The sequence below is a fragment of the Meles meles genome, chromosome 5 (genome assembly GCF_922984935.1).
Source record: "Meles meles chromosome 5, mMelMel3.1 paternal haplotype, whole genome shotgun sequence".
Classification (NCBI taxonomy): domain Eukaryota; kingdom Metazoa; phylum Chordata; class Mammalia; order Carnivora; family Mustelidae; genus Meles; species Meles meles.
The window spans coordinates 108097340-108122439 of record NC_060070.1 but is presented as its reverse complement, the minus strand read 5'-3'; the positions used below and the strand labels follow the sequence as shown (position 1 = coordinate 108122439).

The 25100-nt window shown below is 38.4% G+C and overlaps 1 protein-coding gene across 1 annotated transcript in view; it reads left to right on the top strand.

Annotated features, from left to right (window-relative positions):
- The window catches only part of EYS (eyes shut homolog), a 1714887-nt gene that overhangs the window by 1679198 nt on the left and 10589 nt on the right, over positions 1–25100 (top strand). The window contains 1 exon segment of the mRNA XM_046006082.1: positions 12249–12421. Within this exon segment, the coding sequence (XP_045862038.1) occupies positions 12249–12421 (173 nt within the window).

Below are 25100 nucleotides of genomic sequence, written 5' to 3'. Positions count from 1 at the left end.
ATAGAAGTTCAGAGAGAACGTGGCCGTAAGATGTGAAAGGCACCCGAGACTTACACTAAGTTCATAAATGAGGCTTATTTACAACATAAATCTATCGGTGAGTGCAGAATCTCACTGACGCTGGGTTTCCTGATTATTTTTTGGCTCACAGATGTCCAAGAATCAGGTGAAATCTAAGAATCCTTTCCTCTGAAAAATAAACACGCTTAAGACACAAAAATTTGCATAAAATTTTGGAGGTTTCCAAACTATAGTGCCCAATCGTAGACTCCCTGGGGTCCCCCAAACTCTCCAAATTATGAATTCTTTGTCCATTTTTGTCTTCTGCTTTCACCCAGCCAGTGTTTCATGCAGTCTCCTAGTGCTCCTCTGTGGGATGGTGACGTTTGCCAACTAGTGCCCTGCTCCCAAACCCCCCTCCCTCGGAATCTTGCTAAAAATTCCCCTCCTGTCTCTTTCCTGCTCATAATGCTCCTTAGTCTTTCCTTGCCGGTGCAGCAAAAGTGAGTTCTTTCTTCCGTTGTTCGAGATGTGACAGGGCCTGCTGTCATCCTATCTGCTCCTGCTGTGCTTTTCTCCCTGCTTCAATATTCCCAAGAATTGTATAGCTCTGTCCGGCCCCTCAAGAAATACCCCATCTCCAAGCAGCCAGCGGGTGTAGCCAGCTGGGTAACTCACTACCACCCATTTGGTTTTCTTTCTTCCCCTCCCTTTGCTCTCTCTCACTCTTGCTTGCCAGGCAGAGTACCCCTTCATTTCCGGGGACTGCTTTTAGACTCTGTTTTCTAGGGGTTCCAAGTTAAGGCTAAGATTAAGAAACAGTTCAAACACTTGTCTAATCTTGTGGTGAGGCTATAGAGAAACAGACGCTACCAGAGCAAACTCTCTTCGTTGAAACACAAGATGTGTGTCACTACGTATCTGATGAGTAAAGCTGGAAGACATTTACACCACAGAGGACACGGCTATGAAAATCTTTATATGGTGCTGTGGAGTGATCCTCAGGATATAGAAAGTGAAAAACATAGGTAAAGAAGCATGCAAGAAGAGGGAATGAGGGGCGCCTGGGTGGCTCAGCGGGTTAAAGCCTCGGCCTTCAGCTCAGGTCATGATCCCAGGGTTCTGGGATCGAGCCCCACATCGGGCTCTCTGCTCCGCAGGGAGCCCGCTTCCTCCTCTCTCTCTGCCTGCCTCTCTGCCTGCCTCTCTGCCTACTTGTGATCTCTCTCTGTCAAATAAATAAATAATATCTTTAAAAAAAAAAAAAGAAGAGGGAATGATAGATATAGATAAATAGATATAAATACATACACATAGACATGTGTATTTATGTACACATACACATATGGTCATGTTTTTCTAAGGATTAAAAAAAAACAGGCAGATTACAGGAAAAAAATTATAAATGGCCACCTGTAGAATGAGAAAGAAAACAAGGAGGTCACAGGGATGAAAGGTGGACTTGTTTTGTTTTTAATTGTGTTCCATGATTCATGTTTCATGTAACACCCACTGCTCCATGCAATCCGTGCCCTCCTTAATACCCACCACCAAGTCTCACCCAACCCCACCCCCAAAAACTGGACTTTTAATCACCCAGAAAATAGAAAAGGAGTAATTCTTAAGCAATGAAAGAAAATAAGGAAATAAATGAATAACTGTATTTCAAATTGGTGGCATAACCTAAGAGAGAAAATTTAGTTCAATTGATTATAAATTGACTGTACAGTGGGTTATATCATAAGACAAAAAGAACCATAGAGATATTTGATTTTGCATCCTACAGTCTTCATGGTAGTGGTCGCATTGGTATTATTTTCAAACTACAGATAAAGATAAAAATAGCTATTTAGTAAGATAGCTTGATGGATGGATGGATGAATGAATGGATGGCTATAACCCAAGGGAGTAACTAGAAATAACATATGAATTCATGTCCTGATTTTCTCCTTCTAAAGTATTTATTTCCTAGCTATATCTACTAAAGAAATCTAGAAACAAAAGTAACTCAATAAGAACAAAAACTCTAATACCAAAATTGTTATTTTCAAATAGCATTTTCCACAAAATAATAAACCAGGACTTCAAAAAAAAATAAAAATAAATAAACCAGGACTTCTTGTATAATTGGACATTTGACTCTAGGGTAGGAAATATATGATACAATCTTGATGTCTTTTGTGCCTGAAAGCAGGAGAGTTGTCAAAGACTACTAGGATGATTTTAAAAGAAGACAGAAGCCAACCTAAAGAGACTCCCACTGGCCAAAGATGGGACCATTTCAGAATTCCAGAGAATAATATCTGTAATGGATTTAAACATGCCAGTATATAAAATACATGTAGTTGTAATGATACTCCATACACACATTCCACCAAGGGATTTAAAAAAAAAAAAACTTGTCACCTATGGAAGTTGCTAATGTACCATTCATTATTCTGAAATTCGACTAAAGTGAAAGATGGATAGGTTCAACCTTCCTTTCCTAGAAAGAGTATAGTAGCCAGCCTCCAAGTGGCCCTCCTAAGAGACACATCCTTCTGCAGTCCCTTCTCACACAGAATAGGGCTGAGCTGTATAAATCATAAGATATTCTGTAAATGACGACTTTTGACTTCAAAGCTAGGTAAAAAGTCATTAGCACGTATTCCTTCCTTAAATTGTGAGATTTAAGGATTAAATGATTCTATCCACTGAACAGTTTAATAATGGTCGGGCTCTATTTTTTATAGACCCTCTGGCATTTGTATAGAAAATGAATTTGCAGGTGGCAAGCCTGAAAGCAGAGGAATCTATTATGAGTCTGTATTAACAATAAATGGCTATTATGGCCTTAAACCATTAAGGTCTGGAGTAATTTATTATGCAGCAATAGGTAACTAATACAAAATAAAAGTAACTAGTCAGATAATTGATGAGAAGTAATTCGTATTAGAACTGAAATATAATTTAGGAGCACCTGGGTGGCTCAGTCAGTTAAGCGTCCTTTTTCAGTTCAGTTCATGATCCCAGGTCCTGCTCAGCAGGGAGCCTGCTTCTCCTTCTCCCTCTGCCTGCAGCTCCCCCTGCTTGTGTTCTCTGTCAAGCAAATAAGTAAAATCTTGGGGGGAAAAAAGGAACCGAACTAATTTAAGTGCAGGATAAATAATAGAATTTGAAATATCACCATTTTATAACCATCAGGGAAAATAATGGCTGCTTGGATCATTAATGAAAGGTTGACAGAAAACTGTATAATGGTTGGATCAAGCTAAGACCACTTGAACCAACTGGCGCATCATCATTGAATGTGGAGCAAACATTATGCGCCTCCTGATATGATGTCATTACCTACACAGTACCACCTCTAATGCCATAAAAAACCTGAAAGTGAATCTGATCAAGCTTCTATATCTATAAGACTCTGAAAAATCAGGGCAATAGATGAAAACGAGTCAAGTAATATTATAAGGATCTAACCAACCAAATCTAGAATATGGTAAATTCTACTGGACACACAACACAAAAAGCATATGGATGGAAAGAAATGCAGAGGGAGAATTTTTATCTAAGTAAGAAGCCTTAAGACACCTCATCTCATTTTCAGTTAACTTTTATATTATCAGTGTTCATCCTAAACTTCAGAAGTCTTAGACTTGCCTAATTACAAGAAAATTAAATTCTTCATGTTGAATATCTATTGTAACAAGAAAAAAATAATCCATAGATGTTTCTGAGCTATAAAATTGTCAATAAGACCCAGTTTATCTGCAAATAGAAATTTAAATCAGTTTCATTCTAAATACACAGATGTAAAATAATTAACTATTTAGTAAAATCTCGAAGACTCAACTCTCGATTGCCATCATGAGCAGCTGTTACCCATATTTCTAAAGTGCTAACACTTTGTTCTGTGTTACCCTCTCTCCATGTTTAGAGGCAGAAGAACCCACAAACTGGTCTTTATGTATTAAAAATTGAGGATAGCTAATACTTTCAGAACGTACTTGAGAGAACAGTTCTGTGTATAGTATCAATGATTCTTCAGGATCATTTGACTGTTCTTAGCTTATATAATAGATGCTTCAGCCATTTGTCTGCTGTTCTACTTAATCACAAATCTGTCTTAGGTCCTTGCTTCTCATCAAGGTGAAGAGCCATGTGACTAGATACTTAAAGGAAAAAAGCCCTTTTATCACTGGCTATCACCTCCAACTCAATGTAGCTAAAAGAAGATTTTTATATGTTTCCACTAAACTGTATTCTCCAGATGTCCCTATTCCCAATAATGGTACCATATTCTTTCAGTCATTTAATTTTGAAACCCAAAGATTTCCATAGATTGAGAGACATAGAACAGCGGTTAAATGCGGGACTCCCTCAGCCACAAATCGCCACGCAATTTGCTTAACTTCTCTGTTCCTCAGGTTCCTCCTCTGCAATAATAGTATAGGATAATAGTATCCTCCTAATAGGATCATAAGGAGGATTAAATGAATTAATACATCTAAAGTGCTAAGCAGAATGACTGGCCCCATGCATAGTAAACCTCAGTAAATGTTTACCATTACTACAGTCTTTCATTTTTCCAACCAACATTTACCAGATGTTTGTCACATCTGCTTCCACCTCTCCATCCTCAAAGCCATTTCCCTGTCCAGGCCTCTGCATCCGTCCATTTGCTTGTTCCCCAGCCATGACTCATTCATTTACTTATTCATTTATTCCCCAAATGTTCAGTGAAAAATTACACTATGCCAGGAACTGGTGTAGCCCCTGGGACTACAAAAGAGAGTCAAACAGACCTGATCTCTGCCCCCGTTCAGTTAATGATCTAGCACAGGGGTCAGCAAACCGTGGCCTATGGGCCAAATCGGATCCATCACCTGGTTTCATAGATAAAGTTTTATTGGGATACAGCTATGTCCATGCACTTGTGGATTGTCTGTGGCTGCTTTCAACGGTTGGCAGAGTTGCTGCAACAGAGTCTGTATGGCCACAAAGTAAACTGTATACTTCCAAAGTTTGCCAACCCCTATTCTAATGACAAAAACAGTCTATGGCCATACCAGTCTGAATGCGCCTCAATTCATCTAATGGTAAAATACAGTAAGATCTGGGGCACCTGGGTGGCTCAGTCAGTCAGGTGTCTGACTCTTGATTTCCACGCAGTTCATTATCTCAGGATTGAGAAACCAAGCCCTATGTCAGGCTCCACGCTCAGCAGGGAGTCTGCTTGGGATTCTCTGTCTCCCCCTCCCCTCGTGCTCGCTCTCTCTCTCTCTCTCTCTAAGTGAATACATAAAATCTTAAAAAAAAAAAAATAGTAAGATCCCCCTAAGGTTAAACTTACATCACTAGAGAGTTTATTGTTACACCATGGGGTCATCCTATATATACCAAATTAATACTTTTAAATATGCCTCATCAGTCATGTCATTCCCCATGTCTGTCACTTAGAACTGAACTACCTTGGGGCACCTGGCTGGCTCCGTCAGTACAGCATGTGGCTCTTGATCTTGGAGTTGTGAGTTCAAGCTCCACATTGGATATAGAGATTACTTAAAAATTTAAAAAAAATTTTTTTTCTTAAAGCTGAACTATTGGGCACCTGGGTGACTCAGTGGGTTAAGCCTCTGCCTTCGGCTCAGGTCATGATCTCAGGGTCCTGGGATTGAGTCCCACATCGGGCTCTCTGCTCAGTGGGGAGCTTGCTTCCCCCTCTCTCTCTGCCTCTCTGCCTGCTTGTGATCTCTGTCTGTCAAATAAATAAATAAATTCTTAAAAAAAAAAAAAAGGCTGAACTATCTCAGGCTGTTAGCCAAAGCCCTTGAACTCAAAGCTCCTTTTCCAGCCTAATCTCTATTACCCTTCCCTCTCGAGGCACTCATTCATGTAGGCAAATTTCACTCCAGAAGCCCTCCCTGAATTCACTAAAATTGCTTAGATGTCCTTCCCATTCATCTTAGCCCTTGTTACATTGTATTTAAATCGTCTGCTTACGGAGTGCCTGGGCGACACATTCATTTAAACACCCTTTGGCTTAGGTCATGATCCCAGGATCCTGGGATCAAGTCCTAAACCAGGCTCCTCGCTTGGCAGGGAGTCTGCTTCTCCCTCTGCTGCTGTAGCTCCCCCTGCTTGTGCTTTCTTGCTCTCTGTCAAATAAATAAATAAAATATTTAAATTATCTACTAATTAATCTAATCCTCTCAGAAAGTGCAAATCCATGAGGCTAAGGATGGGGCCCTTATGCATTATGGAATGTTGAGTGCTAAGGTCAGTGGCAGACACTTAGCTTGCAGAAAATAAAATAAATAAAATAGTACCAAATATTATTTAAATGAATGAATATATACCTTTCTTTGGGGTTTTTTTTTCTGCTTTTTCTGCTCTATGGACATACCACCTCACACACACACCTCTCCAAAACCTATTTTTCCTCAAGGTGAGTAGTAAATATGTGAAAGGAAGAAATGTCAAATAAATTAACTTCAAGGCTTAGAAAAATACTGTCATCCAAAGTGGAAAATAAAGAATAAAGATTTGAGACTTTTTATTATTTACCTTTCACAGAGTGCTAAAGAAGGAACAAAAAGAAAAAATTTGATCTTGTATAAAATTATTATAATAAAAATATCTCTTGAGGGGCGCCTGGGTGGCTCAGTTGTTAAGTCCCTGCCTTTGGCTTAGGTCATTATTCCAGGATCCTGGGATCGGACCCCACATCGAGCTCCCTGCTCAGCAGAGACCCTGCTTCTCCCTCTCCTACTCCCCCTGCTTGTGCTCCCTCTCTCACTGTGCCTCTGTTAAATAAATAAATAAAATCTTAAAAAAAGAAAAAAATCTCTTAAAATATAATGTAAGAGGGGCGCCTGGGTGGTTCAGTCAGTTAAGTGTCTGCCTTCAGCTCAGGTCATGATCCCAGGGTCCTGGGATTGAGCCCCGCATTAGGCTCTCTGCTCAGCGGACAACCTGCTTCTCCGTCTCCCTCTGTCTGTTGCTCTGCCTACTCGTGCTCTCTCTCTCTGTCAAATAAGTAAATAAAATCTTTTATATATGTATATATATATATGTGTGTGTGTATATATTTATACACATATATATATAATGTAAGAAAGTGGTATATTGGATTTAAATATAATTTAAAATCTTCAAACATTGCGCCAATTGCTTCAGACCTAAAAATTCTGAGAACCGTAAGAGCATTTATTTTATTTAAGACTTATTTTTCAAATAAGTTTATAACATTTGCATTATATTATGCTTAGTGTGATTTAAGCTATATTTAATATAAAAATAAATATTTTACCATTGTCATGTCTATCTATAAAGCAACCAGATTTTGTTCTTAGCTTTTTTCCAAGTTGATAAAAAATGACCCACTAGATGGCGCAATCATCATAAAAAAGTAATGATATTACTTGTTTAGGTTGGGGAACCAGCTGGTGGGTAATAGAGAGGGCATGTATTGCATGGAGCACCGGGTGTGGTGCAAAAACAATAAATACTGTTACGCTGAAAATAAATAAATAAATAATCACCAAAAAAATTCTTATACCTTTATTTCTTTTATGAAATTGGTAGGATATTCTATTTTTGGTTTGAGTTTTTTATTTTAGAATTTATTAAATAGGAACTCTGTCAATTTGAACAGGAGGAAAAAAAGCAGATTTATCTTTTTAAAAAAATATCATTTACAGGAAAACAACCAAAAAGGCATATAGTGCCTATCATGTCTTCCCTACGTCCGAAAGCAGTTGGAAAAGCATCTTGTGCTAGCCCGGGAAGACTCTACACACACTCTACATTCCTGAATTCTCAATTCCATTGTACAAAATGCCACTTGAAACATGTATCAAAACCATCCAACGAAAGCAGTTTTTCAAATCTAAAGATTTATAGGTACATTTAAAAGGTTGCACACAGTAGAATGCCTGTGCTGACCTAGCTCCCCACGGGAGGACAGCAGCGCACCCCGACGTGAGGCATCCCTGCACAGGCCACCCAGCGCAGGGGCCATCCCTGGGAAAGCCAGAAGAGAGGACTGTGAGCCAGAAGACGGTCTGTTTTTGTAGAAAAGGTCATTACATATTTTAAGACCTTTGTGCTCTTCAAACAGTAACTCAAATCAATATGTAATTTTGTAGCAGATTAAATCTGTATTTTGTTTCTCCCCATTCTGGAGAACTTTATGCAACTTTTCAAACTTTATTTTGCACAAGTGTTAACTTAGATACAATAATCAGATTTTTTTTTTCAATCAAGACTGAGCTAACCACTCTATTTAATGAAATAGCAATATCCTCAGAAACTGTCATTTGGTTTTTTTACTATTCTGAGTATGTGCCTAGGTTTCTGAGTTCCAAATAGCTGAGAATTGTTGTTTTGAATACTCCCCAGCACCCACGTCACAGCGCATTGATGAACATGTGGCGGTAATGTTAATTTTTTTCCCGGAGTTATTCCCCTGCTGGTTTTTGGATCTGACAGCACTTCTCTGTGCCACTCACTGGGTTCCTCAGCATATGGAGCCCATGGTGCTTTGCTCCAGAATACCTCACCTCTGCCGAGGCCAGAGCTCACTCCTTACACATCTTCTGCCTATCCTTTATGACCTATGACAGTGCTGTGCTGTGCACACAGTAAATACTGAAAAAAAAAAAATTTAAGTTGATAAAATGAATTTTGGTGAAGCATAAATGTGATTAGACTGCCAAATAATATAGGAAAATATAGGAGTTTGAAATGAATATGTTCTTGGTAAATATGTATAGGCAGACACTAAGTCATTTTATCTTAAGAAATAATTATTGTTAAGCATCTGCCTTTGGCTCAGGTGATGATCCCAGGATCCTGGGATCAAGCCCCACATCGCATCATGCTCCCTGCTCGGCAGGAAGCCTGCTTCTCCCTCTCCACTCCCCTGCTTGTATTCCCTCTCTCGCTGTCTCTTTCTCTGTCAAATAAATAAATAAGATCTTTAAAAAAAAAAGAAAGAAAGAAAGAAAATAATTGGGTCAATAAAAAAAGAAGTCTATAAAATATTTCATATTTTTTAGTATATACATATCTATTATTTCAGGAGCATTCTCATTCATTGATGATGGGAATGTAAATTGGTACAATTATTATGGGGACAGGTTAGAATATGTGTTCAAAGCCTAGAAGTCATGATGATATTTAAATTTATCCAAAGGAAATGATCAAGATGTGCACAAAGATTTAACTATAAGAGTTTATCACTGTTATTTGTAGACAGTAAAAAATTAAAAACATCATATCTCACAAGTGACTATAAGAATAAAGTATATTTTATGAACTCATGAAATAACATTCAACCACTCAATGTGAGGTTGTGGAGGAGAAGTTAATGAGTATGGAATAAGGAGTTCTGTTGTGGAACTATGGGTTATTACACATCTTGAATGACCCTTCCAAATGAAAATGTTGAAATTCAAATAAAATATGAAGTATATACGTTCAGAACACTGTTACCTGAAGTGAAAACAATACATCTATAGATTCCAAATGAACTGAAAGCCAGACTCTAGAAAGTAAGCATCAAAGTTGGCTTTTGCCTTGAGTTCCTGCTAAGAGGTGAAGCATGTCTGAACTTACGTTTGAGGGCTGCACAGTTTATAGTGGACCTGCTTTGAAGGCTAAGGATGCCTGAGGTAGGGGATCTAAGAGCAAACTCCTCGCAGGCCTGGGACTCCTAGAAGCCACACGGTCAATGTAAGAACAAAAGGAAAATGAGCCTTGTTTTAGACAAGGAAAATTTGCCTGTCTTGAACTTGGGATTAGCTTGAAGGGAAAGATGTACAAGAGTAAAGAGCTAAGAATAACCAAGACCGTCCTGAACAGAAAAGCAAGAGAGCAGAGCTTGCCATTCTAATTATCAAGACCTATTAGAAAAGCAGGAAAAATTAAGACAGTGTGATAATTGGTGCAAGGTTAGACAGATGGACTGAAGGAACAGGATGGAGAGGTGCAGGACAGAGCACACGTGGACAGAGCTCATGAGTGGAAAAGGATGAACTCGTCAGTGACGGAGACTAAACTATTGGTCGTCCATGTGGAAAACTGTAATTGGCTCTCTAACCCCACCTCAAACACAAAAAATAATTTCCGATGTATTAAGACTTAAATGTAAAAGATAAAAATAATAGCCTGAGGAGACAACATAAAATAAGAATTTTCTGACCTTGAAATAGGGAAAGCTTTCTTAAATAAGTCTAGTTTCATTCTTTAACATGTAAATATCCAATTTACCAGCGCTTTTAATGTTAAAATTTGCTTAGAGGAAGTAATGGGAAGATACTTGCCACGTGCTCAAAAAATGTCAGCCTTCCTGTGACCAGAAGTTACAAGTGATTTTGATTTTTTCCTTTTGGTTTAATCCCAATTTTATGAAGGTCTTACCTGTTGTTTCTATAAAATCATAAAGGTTGTTAAATATGTTTGTAGAAAGAGTGTTCATCGTCCTTACTTCCCCCTCCATGTGGCATGTAATGGGCCATATGTTGATACTGACATATATTGTCACGTCCCGGGTGATCACCTAGTGTAGACTGCATGAGTTGCCTTTAATCGTCAGAGACTGTGAGGATTCTTCCAGCCTAAAGAAAAAAGAAAACGGAAGATATTTCTGTTTTCTACCTACAGAAATATTTACAGATATTTAGTCAAGTCAAGATAAGACAGAAATATTTACAGATATTTCTGTCTTATCTTGACTTGCTCCCTTTGGGGATTATACTGTAAGTGATTTTTCAACAATTCCAGCAGTGCCTGTTAATGTCATCTGTGTTTACAGCTTGCCATTAAGTAAAAGCCATTGTAATGAACTGAGGACAAGACAGTTTGACCCCAGATTCATGGATATATTCATAAAGTAAATTTACTTTTGTTTCTTGCTGTCGTTTTAAACCTGCTTAGGAGTCATCCTTTTCTTGGACCTGGATTAAAACATGGGAGATCCATTGAATTTTCTGCTCCAGCTTAGCTAATAGACACTTTAATTTGCAAATACACTCTCCATTCGGTCATTCAAAGGGTTCACTTCAAAATACTAACAACACCTCACTCTCCACAACTGTTGGCCTAACATCAGCCAGGGCTTACCACATGAACAAGAGGTCTCCAAAAGAACTGTGATCTGCTACTGCTGTCTTTTTCCAGTCTGGTGGTTTCTGACTCGGTGCCACACACCACATCCTGGAATGGACTTCCTTGACTTGCACCATTGTCTAATGGTTTAGTGTTCCCCTAGGCCTGGCAGGGATGAAAAGTAACTCTTTTCTCTCATGTGCTCCTGGTATGTAAGGTTTCCAGATTTGTGGGGGGGGGGGGGGTTGGAATACAGGACACCCAGATAAATTTGAATTCTAGACAGACAACAGATAATTTTTAGTATATCTCAAATGTTGCTTATCTGAAATTCAAACATTGCATGGGACATACTGAAAAATTATTCATTGTCTATCTGACATTCAAACTTAATTAAATTCCTTACATTTTATCTGGCATCTCTACATTTAGTGGGTCGGTCCATCGCTCTCCTGTGGGGCTCCCCCCAATATCACACTCTAAATCCAGACATAGTCTGTTTTCAAAATAGGATGTCCTCTTTATCTCTCAGATTCTGCCCTGGCCATTTATTAACTGCCTTTTGCTGCTGAGGTTTCTTCAGCTACCCAGATACCCTGGGCAAGATCCCTTTTGTATGTCTGCAAGCTGATCCTAACTCAGAGGGCCACAACCCATCCCTGGGATTCACTGCCATGTGCCTCGTCTCTGGAGGGGCAATTTTCCTTTTCCAGTTCCTTTTCCAGCCCCAGGGGCTGGACCTATGTGTTCACCAAGGTGAGGGAACATATATCAAGCTGAATTTCTTTCCTGTAGGCTCAAGTTTAGGAGGCAGAGACTTTATTAACAGCCTCTCCCTTGGTGTTGATGTCAGGCAGGGAGAGGGTCTTACCATGCTGTCTTGTCCAAAGAAATGATTCTCTAAAGTCTCCTTCAATTTCCATGTGCTGAACCTTTTTAATTTTTTTTTTTATGTGGAGTCCAATAATCTTATAATCAGTTATTGGCTCTTTCCTTTGACAGTTTGGCTCTTAGTAGTTTGAATCACAATTTGCTTTGATGTACAGAATCTTTTCTATCTTGGAACCTTGGTCAAAACTGCCAAGTTACCATCAACAAGTATATACCCACCTCTGTTCAAGTGTTCAAGCCATGTGACCTTCTTTCTCAACCTACAGCTGTGATTGTCCCCCTGGGTGGAAAGGAGAATTCTGCACAGAGACCATTTCCACCTGTGACCCTGAACATGACCCTCCACACAACTGTAGCAAAGGGGCAACTTGTGTTTCACTGCCCCATGGATACACCTGTTACTGTCCTCTGGGAACCACTGGAATCTACTGTGAACAAGGTAAGGCAGAATTTCAACTCTTGATTGTTCACAAATTAAGTCACTTTCCTTCTGGAAAAGTAAAATGAGAAGTATATAATAATCCTCAATTGCATAAGATCTGGATTTCCTCCACATTACAAGCACACTGCGGGGTGAGAGGGAGTAGGTGGAAGAGGGCAGTGTTGTTCCAGCCATCATAAATAGAGATGAACCAAAGTCATTTCTCTGCTGTGCTCCTTGTAGCATAATAGAATAAACTCAACTTCATAGACCACCACTCAGCTAACACCGGCAGGAGGAGGAATGTGGTTCTCTACTGCCTATCATCCCCAAACTGCAAGCGAGAATTCATGCTACATTTACGCTTTAATCCCCTGCTATGACTTCCCTGACCACCTTCCCCTATCCCTGCCCTTATAGGCAAGATTGATAGAGTGCTAATAAAACACTGCCATCTCCACATCGTTTCTCAATCACACCACGAGCCACTGCTAAAGCTCTAGGAACCCTCGGGCAAGAGAACCCCTAAGGTGAACAGTGATCACATACACAAGGTCTAAATGGGGACATTGTCAAATGAGTCTATGGATAAAATCAGGAAAGCGTATGCTGTTGAATGTCTCAAGTTCTGCATCTTCCAAAAATCAATGCTTCATATTTCATTTTGTCGGATTTAGTGTAGTTATAAATATCACAGTAAATTTTGTGTAAAAGAAGACCTCTGTGGGGCGCCTGGGTGGCTCAGTGGGTTAAGCCGCTGCCTTCGGCTCAGGTCATGGTCTCAGGGTCCTGGGATCAAGCCCCACATCGGGCTCTCTGCTCCGCAGGGAGCCTGCTTCCCCCTCTCTCTCTGCCTGCTGCTCTACTTGTGATCTCTCTCTCTACATGTCAAATAAGTAAATAAAAATATTAAAAAAAAAAAAAAGAAGAAGACCTCTGTAACACCATGCTCAGAGTCCTAAAAATTCAGTTGTGTAACAGACACAGTTGTGTCACGCTAAGGCTAATGGACTGGCCTGCGTGAACCTGCCCAGCCAGTCAAGCATCCAGTGGCACAATCCGAGTGGGTCCCTGCTCCTACTTCAGTTGGCTGCCACCTCCTGGCTGCTGTCGTTTCCAGTTGAAGTATCGGTAAGGATGATTCTGGGTCTTGGGGCTGGCTGGGACTTCAGGACAGTGTGTCAGGGAGTCCAAGAAACTCATGGTTAAGGAATCTCAAGAGATTTAGCCAGAAAGTAGGGGGTCATGGAGTTTTACCTGCTATCTCCTGGCTTCCTGAGACTGGATGATCTACTATTTACTCTCTCCCACCTCAGCCCCACCTGGAAGATAAAGCTTTAGCTTCTACTTCTCCTGCACAGGAACAGAGGCTGGTGTAGAAGGAGTAGAGGAGCCAATCACCAACTGGGTTAGATACACCTTTAGGTAATTTGCAGGGATTATTGTTATATCATATTCATATGTGTGGTAAGAACAAACTTAATGTCTCTCAGATCACTTTATCAAATACACTAATGCAAACATTTTTTTAATCCTATATCTTTGAGACTCTATGTATGTTTAACTCTCTTCCAAAAGTCCAAAGTGTTGATAAATGAAAGACATTGGAGTTTTAAAATACTAGTGACTTAGTGACATTGTTTGAAAATACTAGTGATTTAGACATGCAGACGTTGTTTTAAAATACTAGTGATTGAGACATTGGAGTTTTAAAATACTAGTGCTTTAGTGACAGAAATTTTAATCATGTCATAAGGTGTGACTATGAAATAATGAGATGGAACTTCGTGCCTGGCTTATTATGGAAATCAGTCTTTTTCATAATGACTTTAGAGACAGATCTTGATCTTAAAAAGAATAGCAGTTCTTAGTTCCTGGAATATGCCATACTCCATCCTGGAATGGGGATTTTTCCTCATACTCTTTCCTCTGCCTAAAATGTTCTCATCTTCCCCTCCACACTCAGCTAACATTTACTAATCCTTCAGGTTTTAACTCAGACCATGCTTCTTTAGGGAAGCCTTCCTGGGTTCTCTGTCAGAGAGATGAGGGCTGTCCCTGTGCCTGTTTTTGTTTATTGTTGTTGAATCTCTATCACCCACCATATTGTGCAGAGCAAAAAAAATATCTGGTGTATACATTTCAAGTTACTGGTTCTAAAATAATAAAAACTGATTGTAATAGTTTTCAAGAAATAGTTCCTAACTGTAGTGAACAGCAAAGTACTCAAAATTTTACTAAGATGGTGTACCTCTATTACTCCCTAAAAGATAGCTATTAGAAACTGAAAGAAATAATAAGATAATCTGATGTAAGAGCTAGTTACCGTAACAACAGGGCAAGCTAGATTTTTGAAGCTTAAAAGCTCAAATGATGAAAACCTGAGGGATTAACCCAGAGTTTTTTGGATTTGTGTTTGTGTGTATATAAATAGATGATACTGGTATGTATATAAACATTATTATTAGGGAGAGGGCAGACAGAGATGATAGGTAGAAAGATAGATGATAGATAAATAGTGACAGCAATAAAATTATTTCATAGAGAGTCTAAAAAGTATGAAAAAAGCTGCCAGAAAACTTGTGTCATCCTCACAGAATTCTGAACAGTAAGTTAACTAACAATATATCCTGCTATGCTATAATAGGAGTTTGGTTCATTTAAAAAAATAAGTCATAAATAATCATATCATAGATACTATTGCTTCAATGGGATAAATTATTATGTGGGGAAGAGACTATAGGTTTTAGATTCCCAATTGAAAGTTATTTTCTATAATAATTTTTATACTAAAGTTGATTTTAAGGACTGTTAACCATGTTTGTGGTGAAGTAGAAATAATAAAGAGTTTGATCCTAAATGACAGAGACTTTAAGTCTAATTTTAAGTCTGTCTTTTTAAATCTCCAGTGATCCATTGACTGTGCAATTTTTCAACATAGTAGTTCATAGTTCCATAGAACTAAAAGTCAATTCAAGAAACAAAATAGAGAGCAGATAGCACCCGGGCCTCTGAAACCAGACTGCAGTGCACCCCTGTGTCTTGCCAATGGTTACATTTTTCTTATTCCCAAACAGCTTGTTCCCAGTTGCATCATAAGCGTACTGTCGATGATGCCTCATAATTTCTACTCAGTTATGGGCACCTACAATGCAGAAGAACGGCCTGAGGTTCAGTTCACCTTTATTGTACTTATAAACTGGTATAAAAATTATCAATGAATGCATTACCAGCATCCTTAAACTCACAAATGTCTAACTAATCAGTCCTCTTCTCCCTTCTTCTCTCTTACTTCCTCATTCCAAGAAACCTTAAGTCTGAGAGGGAAGATTAATTTAACGGTACATAGAATCCCTGACTTACAGCTTTCACACTTACCTAGTTTAATGACCATCTTTATTGTAAAGAAGCCCCACCCCCAATAAGAATCAAAACTGATGTTTATAATCTCTGAATGGCAAGAACAAGATGCAATTGATTGGCTTGCATGACGCTAGAAAGGGGAGGGATGGTGAAAGGGTGTCACCTGCCTCAAAATACAGTCAAGTACTGGTAACCTTTGTTCTTTTCTCCTTCCCTTGGAGTACTGCTTATAGTAGGGAGTATTCACTAATGTATTAAGATTCTTTATTGGTTCCAGACCAAGTGCTGGGAATAAGAAGACAGACATAAGAAGACAGACAGCTGCCCTGCCTCCAGAGCAGGAGGCAAGCAAACACCATATCCACCAATCAGTGAAGAAAAATACAGATTGAGTTAATGCCAGAAAGGAAATAAAGAGGAAGAGGAAATAAAAACTCACTGGAAGAGTATATTTTAGTTGAGATGGTCAGGAAAGGACTCTGTAAGTAGGGACATTTGAGCTGACTTCTAGTGAGAATCACGTGGTACAAGTACTCTAGGCAGCGGCTTAACCTGGAAACAGGAAAATGATATTACATAATTTGAGGGAGAGAAAGCCAGCCAGTATTCTCAGAATGGGAGATGGTATTATAAGATGAATTTGGAAAGGCAAGCAGAAGGCAGATCATATAGTCTTGGAAAACATGGTAAAGAATTTTAATTTCATGCTCGCAAAATAAGAAGCCTGTGAAGACTGTAAGCAGGAATCTAAGAAGCAGAAAACTTGCATTCTGATGCTTCTTCTAACTAGTGATTTCGTTTCTGCTGTGTCCTTTAACTCTCTGAGCCACTATTTCATTATCTGTAAAGTGGCAATAGTAAGTGTGTCACCTGTTTTCCATCTGCCCCCCCCCCCGTTCTGTTGTCACCCCTCCCGCGCTGCTCTGTACTCCCAAGGCCGTCTCAGAGGATTGCAGCAGGGGGCTCTCCCCCCTCAGTCTGCCTCTAGTTGAGATTAGCCAAGGAAGTCACCAACAGGGATCAGAGGACAGGAGAGCAAGACAGAGTATTTATTTCCCTAGATTCCTTGCCACTAGGTCACCAAAATTTACCTTTACCCAAGGACACAGTTTCTGTTGGGAGATCCTCACCTACCCCAACTTGAAGCTAAGGAGTGGAAACAGCTCCCCGTTGAGACTAACCCCAGGGCAACACCCTGTGTCCTGTAGTTTCCCTAAATCCTGCCCACATCTTTGTAAATGGTCTTTTCATTCCCTTACCTTCAAACTACCCTATATGAGCATACCATCCGTTCACTGCTAGAACCCTTACTGATAGAATAAGTATTATTTTTCCTACCTTAAAAAAAGTCATAGAAGGTAATGTATATAAAAATTCTTTACTAAGTACAAAGTACTATAAAATATAAAGTATTATTTTCTCCTCTTGTTCTCAAGATCCCAAACTCAGACCAACACTCTTAAGAAAAAAATTCAGCTGTATTATGAACTAAATATACATCTTGGTATTGGGAGGTCCAGGAGTATAGAACCATAGGACATTACCAATCATCTCCTAGTCCATCAGTATCAGTTTATAAATGAGGAGACTAATACTCAGAGAAATTAAATAAGGTGCCAAAAGCCTCAGAATCAAGTCTCTGGACTCTCAATCCAATTATTAGTAGTTGCTTAATAATTTTAATAAATATAAACACAGTCAATCATCAATAAGTTACTAACACTCTATTTCTAGATCTTAGCAGACCCTTTTAATAGCCATTTCATTTTAATAGCCATTAAATAGCCATCTAAATAGTTATTTAATAACGAAATATAGCATAGGAACTAACAATATAGAGGTAACATATTTATCAACAACCATCATACTCCAGTTATCTAGGGACACCTAATAAAAGGGCAGCATAATCATTAAAATTCAAATAACTTCAAAACTAAACTTGGTATTTAAATGAGTCATCCAAGGCTAGGATTGAAAAGAACCTTAAAAATCACATAATCCCAATTCTTCTCCTTTGAAAGAGGTCAAAGTGAAAACTCCGGGTCAGTGGGACTGAGAATTTAAGTCTTCATACTGCCGACCCAGTGAGTTTCCCAACACACTGTATTGTTTATTCTTCATAATCAAAATATGAAAACTACGAGTCACATGAAATAAGTGGAAACCGGTGCAGCCTGTGGCAGGCAGAACCAGTTAATAAAATGCCCTTGTTCCAGTCTTAAGTATTTTTATTTAAAGTGCATGTATGTATCTGAGGAGAGGGTGGCTAGGGGAAATTTTCTATCCCAGCGTTACAATGTAAGTGGTGAAATTTGAATTTGTCTATCCCTTACTTTTTAAGATGTCTGGCTGATGGGGGAAAAATGATCTTTCAAGTCCCTTACAACATTTACCTGTAGCTGACAGAAAGAAAAATCCATTTAAGGACAAGAGGAGAATTCCTGATTGGCATAGCTTTTCTTCTCACTGTGGCCTCACCCCAAACTCCTTAGGAATTCCACAGAGGTATGGTACTATGGGAGGAAGATATCAATAGACCACTTAAATTGGATGGCTTTCAGGGTCACAGCCACCAAAAATGACTCAAATATCTGAGCCTAGTTCCAGAAGTGCAGGAATCCACAATTTCACAGTGTCTGGCCCAGGAACCAGTTCGGATGTGTGTTTTTTAAACATCCAAAGGCCCTAAACCAGCTTTAAAAATTAAACTGAAGCTAAAGAAGGGTGGTCAGCAAGCAAAGGCATCTGGGTTTGACAGTTCACAGGACTATTGATCTTAACCTAAAAAGAAACCACAGGTTAGGGTAAATATTTTGCAATCCAGTTTAGTCACTAAAATATTCTATTGCTAGCAGAACTCTGGTTTACAATTATTTTGTGAGACAGACAATATGCCCAGTTTCTTTTCTCATGCACTCAAAGCTTGTTCATTTTTTTTTTCTGTTGTAGCTGTATTTCCTGTTAGAATCTATGGTTTACAACTACACGTATAATCTTTACTGAATCATAAATCTCTCCTCTTGGTTTATCTTTCCCACACTATTGGTAAATTGTTTTTTTCTTGGAATATTTTTATACCACTAAATTTTAGTTATTGCATACTGTTGACATTTAGCCAAATAAGATTCTATAATATGTGTATTTTTAACTTTTTAGCCAGGAAAATATTAAAAATGTTTCCATTTTTCTTACATTCTTTTCATCCCTAGTGCGATTTTTGTCCATTCATTTCTCATTCCCTAAGGTATAGAAACCCATTCATGTGCTGGCATTTTGAATGAAACAGGCAAATGTTCAAGTGACAGTCTTGATGCCAAGGATACTTTATTTAGGTCCACCTAGCTCAAGGTTTCTTTGAAATTAATTCAGGCTAATGGAGGAGTTCTGTCCTTCAAAACTTCCTGACTCATGGGGTGCTTTCCTGCCAAATCTTTGGTTTTCCTGGTAGTAAAGGGTCCATAGCACTTGCAGATGGCAATCTCAGGAATGTTGGCCTTATTTTCAGATGTTCCTCTCTAGGTGCATTTAGCCATGTGAGAATAGAGGATATACTTCACAAGCTTTCTTCATAGAAAAAAAAAAAAACGTGAATTTTAGTCTTTATTACCCCTACCTTCGATCCCATCTTGATAATTAGTAAGGATGTGTTTACATGTATACTAGATCCTCTAACTCTACAATTCTATAGTACTTGAACTAGCTATCATACCTAGGAACACACATTTTAGTTCTTTAGTCTTCCTTCTGGGTTCCTTAATACAACCTGCTAAATCATAAATGAAACTCAGTGAGAAAGTGAATTACACCTAACAATTCTAAGGTTTATATGAACATTAAGGTTTTCTAGTGTCTAAAAGAATAGAAGTTGCAGGTGAATCTTAGTAGAAAGAAACAGACACAACTGCTTTTTCCTAACCTTAGACTTTGGTCAAGTAACTTTCCTGAACATCAGGCTTCTCAAGTGTGAGAAAGAGAATATGTCAAAATCTCTGTTTGGGGAAATTTTGATCAAAATCCCAGGAGGGTCCATTCTCTTTGTCAAGTCCTGAATTAATGATTACTAATTTAGTGAGGGAAAGGTTAAAAACTCTTAAGAGACAGACATCTATAAAAGGTTTTTCTTTAACAAAGTCCTTTTTATTTTCTATTCAACATAACATTAAGTAATGAACAAAAAGCACTCACATTAAATTTGCTGCTCTCTACTACTGTTTCCTCCCTTGAAATGTTTCACATGTTGAAACGTAAACCCCTGTCCCCCACCTACGGAAGGGAGGGAGAAAAAAAAAGTTTGCTTACAGTCAATTTCTATGGACAGGACTTCACCTGAGGCAGATTTGTTCACTTTTTAATCTGAGATGAATAATAGTGATCAGAACCAACCACAAACTTTACTTTCGAATTTGGGGAAGTAAGAGAGAGATGCCCTCTAGTTTCTAATAGCAATATTGAAAAGTGACAAGCAAACTACAAGTTTCATGATCATGAAAGACAGAAAGATTGTAAAATATCATTTCATTTTCTTTTGTTAAAATCTGTGTAATTTATGTTAGGAAAAAATGTAAAAAAGCAAACATTCCTATACCACACTATTCTAGTTACCAAGGAATATGGCATGGCAAATGGTCAGAATGCCATCTGGTCTGAGAGGCAGAATTGGCTTAGAGTCTCCTAAAACAGCCTCATAAAGTTATGATAGGGAGTCACTGAAGTCAAAAGGCCAGCACAGTGCCTGGCACACAAGAAGAGCTGCAGAAATAATCAGCGCCCCCCTCCGAAGGAAGAAAAAGGTATTAGATTACATTGTGTTAAATGCAGACCAGATCCACATAGACATTTTGATCTGTTTCATTTTTAAAATATGGGTTAGTTTTAAATAGATTCTTAAGTTAAAATATTTTAAACCTCCTAGTTTGAAAAGATAGTAGTTTTATTGTATAAAAGATGTTTAAAAATATTTCAAACCATTATGGTCAACATGGTAGACATAAACTTTTCAAAATAGCCAAATAAAATATATTTTTTCAAAAACTCATTCTCTATTGAGGTATAACTGATTATTAAATGATTTAAAAAACTTTTATTGAGAAGCCACTCAGGCCACATGAAGAGATCCAAAGCACTATCAGATAGGGTTGTCCCTCCTTTCAAAGAGCCAATGATTTAAATGGAGACCAAGCGAAAGTCTGTGAAAATCAAATCAAAATATATAATTTAAATCACAGTTTGGAGAAAAGAGGAAGAAATTGACTGCTTTAATTGCCAAACAATGATACAATATGTACATTATTTCCCACTACTGAGGCCTGAATAGGCAGTGTAAAACAATGGAATTAAGTTAGGTATCAATACATAGGTAAGATTTGGATAGACTCATATGGGGTGGTAACGTAGCTTTCCTAAAAGTGAGAGCCGTGTAGGAAAGCAGGCAGAAGAACAGAAGGATGCACTTGCAAATGTGAGTAAACTTCCTCATCTGAAAAGGAAACTCATCCCAGAGAGTCTAAATTATTACAATACCTCTGAAAAAGAAAGGAAGAGACCACTGTAAGGCACAATGGATTAAAAAGTCATCAGGAGATGCTTACTGAGCTGGAGGGTGTGCCTTCACATAAATGGTGCTCCATTAACATTTGTAAAGTGGGTTGTAATTATTCAAGGTTTAAAACGTGGGTTCCGTGTGCATATAATCAATATCATCTTTTGTAAATACCTTGTTATACCTTTTGTAAATAAGCCTTTGGGACTACTGAAACAACCATAAACCTTCCTACACAAGGTACCTGACTAAATGGCTGACTTTATTATTTATGACACTCCAAGTAGCATAAAGAAGAGCTTAGAGTAAAAAAATACATATATTTGAAAAGTAGCTGAGATAGTGGTAGAAAGATAAAATATGCCCTTCTCTCAAGGCAAGAGAAGAAAGAGAGAAAAGGAGGAGGAGAGGAGAAGGTATGAAGAGAAACAAGAAGGGTGCACCAAGCAATATGAGACAAAACTAAGTTTAAAACACAGCATGCAACTGAATGTAAAATTAGCTTTAGGTTTCCTAGAAATCAAAGCAAAACATAAAATACAAAGGTTGATACTCAATTATTGCCTAGTAGAAGAAAGCATACCAGTCATCACATCAAAGACACAGAACTGCGTCATGGCACTGAACTCTAATGAAAATATTTTGATCAAGCTCCAATTCTTTTAAAAAGTGAAATTGAACAGCAATATATATATTTGATGAAAATTTTCTAGAAAATGAAGAGACATTATGTATACCGTTTTTTCTCATATTGACACACATTAAAGGCTAAGGACATAATATAAAGTCATAGTTCCATGTAATTATGTCAAAGCTAACTGAATAAAGTAGATTTCTAATGATGTGGCATATTGCTGGGGTAATAGTCAGTAGTCCTGACAAATAATTATTTAACATTTTCTTTAAACCATTACTTTGGATATGAATTGTGTCAGCTAAGTTTTTGATAGTTAAGGCATAGCAAAAAATTAAAAATTAAGATCTTTATAAAAAATCTAGGTATCATGGTTATTAATTGAATTGTATGTTATTACATGCTTTGTCTCATTTTCGTGCTTTATTTTTCAGATTTATAAGTGACAAAGCTGATGTTTTTGTGTGAAAATTAAAAAGTTTAACTTGGCCTCAGTTCAAATTCTGCTCCAAAAAACAAGGAATAGAACACCTCATTCTAGATTTTGATAGCAGGAACCACCAGATGTCACTAAGTATCATAAAACAATCTTGTGATTTTATAGAATACTTAATTTTTAAGCAACACTCCATCTTCATGGGCCTCCAAAGATCATTTAGAACCAAATCGCCACCCAAATAACTAAATGAGTTAAACAATTAGTGTTTTTCAGCATTATCCATGTGGGTGCTAAAGAAAGTCTGCCTAAAGGGATAATTTTTTTTTTATAATTGATACTTGACCATTCCTTCTGTTAGCAATTAGCCAACAGGTTCAATTACTCATTCACACCACTCCCAGTAGACTCTAGTAAAAATCCAACAAAGAGAAAGGATGTTTAGCTTCCATTTTTGCTACAATAACAAGGTGTATACTTAGTTAACCTAAAATTTGCCCACCTGCTTAAGTTGAGATGGAAAGATAATTACTTAAGACTTCACGTAGTTAAGGATGGAAAAAAAGTTACTTCTATCCATTAGATCCTAACACGTTAAGAATCTACATTGAAGTCATATGCTCTTATCCATAGACCTTAAAGGCAAATAATGAATTAATAAATATCACAAAAAGTCTTAAATTATTTTTATCTCATTGTCTTTACTAACTGAATAAAACATAGCTGTGGTACAGTAGAAGAGCTGTGGTTAAAATCGAAATCTTTTGCATTAAACATAATGAGATTGAAAGTATAAAATGGATAGCCCTGAATCTATCATTTGTTGAGAATACAGCAGATGTGCACAAGTGAGGAATATCTATTTAACCTCATAGCTTTATACGATGTGGAGACTGAGAACTATCTGTTTATTAAGTAGTCCATACTTTGAGTCCAACATATAAGAAACAGCATTCTGGGAATTAATCTGTTTTAGTAATCTTGAGGTCATTGCTAAGAACAAAAGCTCTTGGTAGTAAAACAACCTTTAGTGGAACTTGTTCAATTTTAGTGATTAGAGGTGTGTTTAGAAAAGGGGGGAGGGGGCGCCTGGGTGGCTCAGTGGGTTAAGCCTCTGCCTTCGGCTCAGGTCATGATCTCAGGGTCCTGGGATGGAGTCCCGCATCGGTTTCTCTGCTCCGCAGGGAGTCTGCTTCATCCTCTCTCTCTCTCTCTGCCTGCCTCTCTGCCTACTTGTGATCTCTGTCTGTCAAATAAATAAATAAAATATTAAAAAAAAAAAGAAAAAGAAAAAGAAAAGGGGGGAGGGACACCTGGGTGGTACGGTTAGTTAAGTGTCTGCCTTTAGCTTAGGTCATGATCTCAAGGTCCTGGGGTCAAGCCTGTGTCAGGCTCCCTGCATAGCTGGGAGTCTGCTTCTTCCTCCCCCTCTGCCTCTGCCCTTCTTCCTGCCCATGCATGCTTTCTCTCTTTCGCAAATAAATAAAAATTTTTAAAAAGAAAATTTAAAAAAAAATGAAGTTGCTGCATCCAAGATAGGGAGGTGATGAAGTTTTTAACACAGAAGGAAAATCTTGCTGAGCTTTAGGTTCTAAGAGAAATTTTTGCACTAAAAGCAGAGAAGTAGGTCAATAAGGTGGCAGAATAGGAAGCTACATACTCTCCTTCCCTCAACAGACACAAAGCTAACACAACAAATGGACCATCACACCTCTGTGAGAATTCTAGGGGCCTGTTGAGAAGCTACAGTACCCAGGCCATAATTGTGGAGAAACTGGTAGGCTGGAAAATTATCATTTTGCATCCAAGTCAGGACTTACTTGGGCTAGAATCATCAGTTACATCAGTTACAGGACGTTACATCTAGGGGGTAGTTTTGATGAATAGCAGATATACATGGTCTCACAGTATCTCCCCACCGACTGCATACACATTGCAAGAAAAAATAAAGTCACAATTGTACAATGGAATATTATACAGTAGAAAAAAAGCAGCCAACACCTTACCAAGGTAATCAAATTAACTTCACCAATGAGGAACAGAAAGATATCGTGTATCTCCATATGTGAAATCCTGAGAAGAACTCATCATCAACTATGATGTATTTCAGCCAAGAAGGTGCAACCTGAATCTAATTATGAAGTAATATCAGCCAAACCCAAAATGATGAATATTATTTTCAAAAAACAGAGGAGGAGGAAACCTGGGTGACAGTTGAGCATCCGACTCTTGGTTTCAGCTCAGGTTGTGATCTCAGGGTCATGGAATCATGCCCCATGTCAGGCTCCCTGCTCACCTGGGAGTCTGCTTGAGATTCTCTCCCTCTCCCTCTGTGCTTCCCCCAACTCACATGTGCTCGCTCTCTCTCTCTCTCTAAAATAAATAAACCAGTCTTTTAAAAAAAAATAACAGGAGGAAAATATTCTTCAAATATGTCAAGGTCATGGGGAGAAGTTAAGATGGCAGGATAGTAGGGAGACCCTGGGCTTGCCTTGTCTCTCGATTGCAGCTAAATCAACATCAAATCATTTTGAATAACTAGGAAATCAATTAAGAAAACAATCTGCAGGGGCGCCTGGGGGGCTCGGTGGGTTAAGCCTCTGCCTTCAGCTGAGGTCATGATCTCACGCTCCTGGGATCGAGTCCCGCATCGGGCTCTCTGCTCAGCGGGGAGCCTGGTTCCTCCTCTCTCTCTCTCGTTGCCTGCCTCTCTGCATACTTGTGA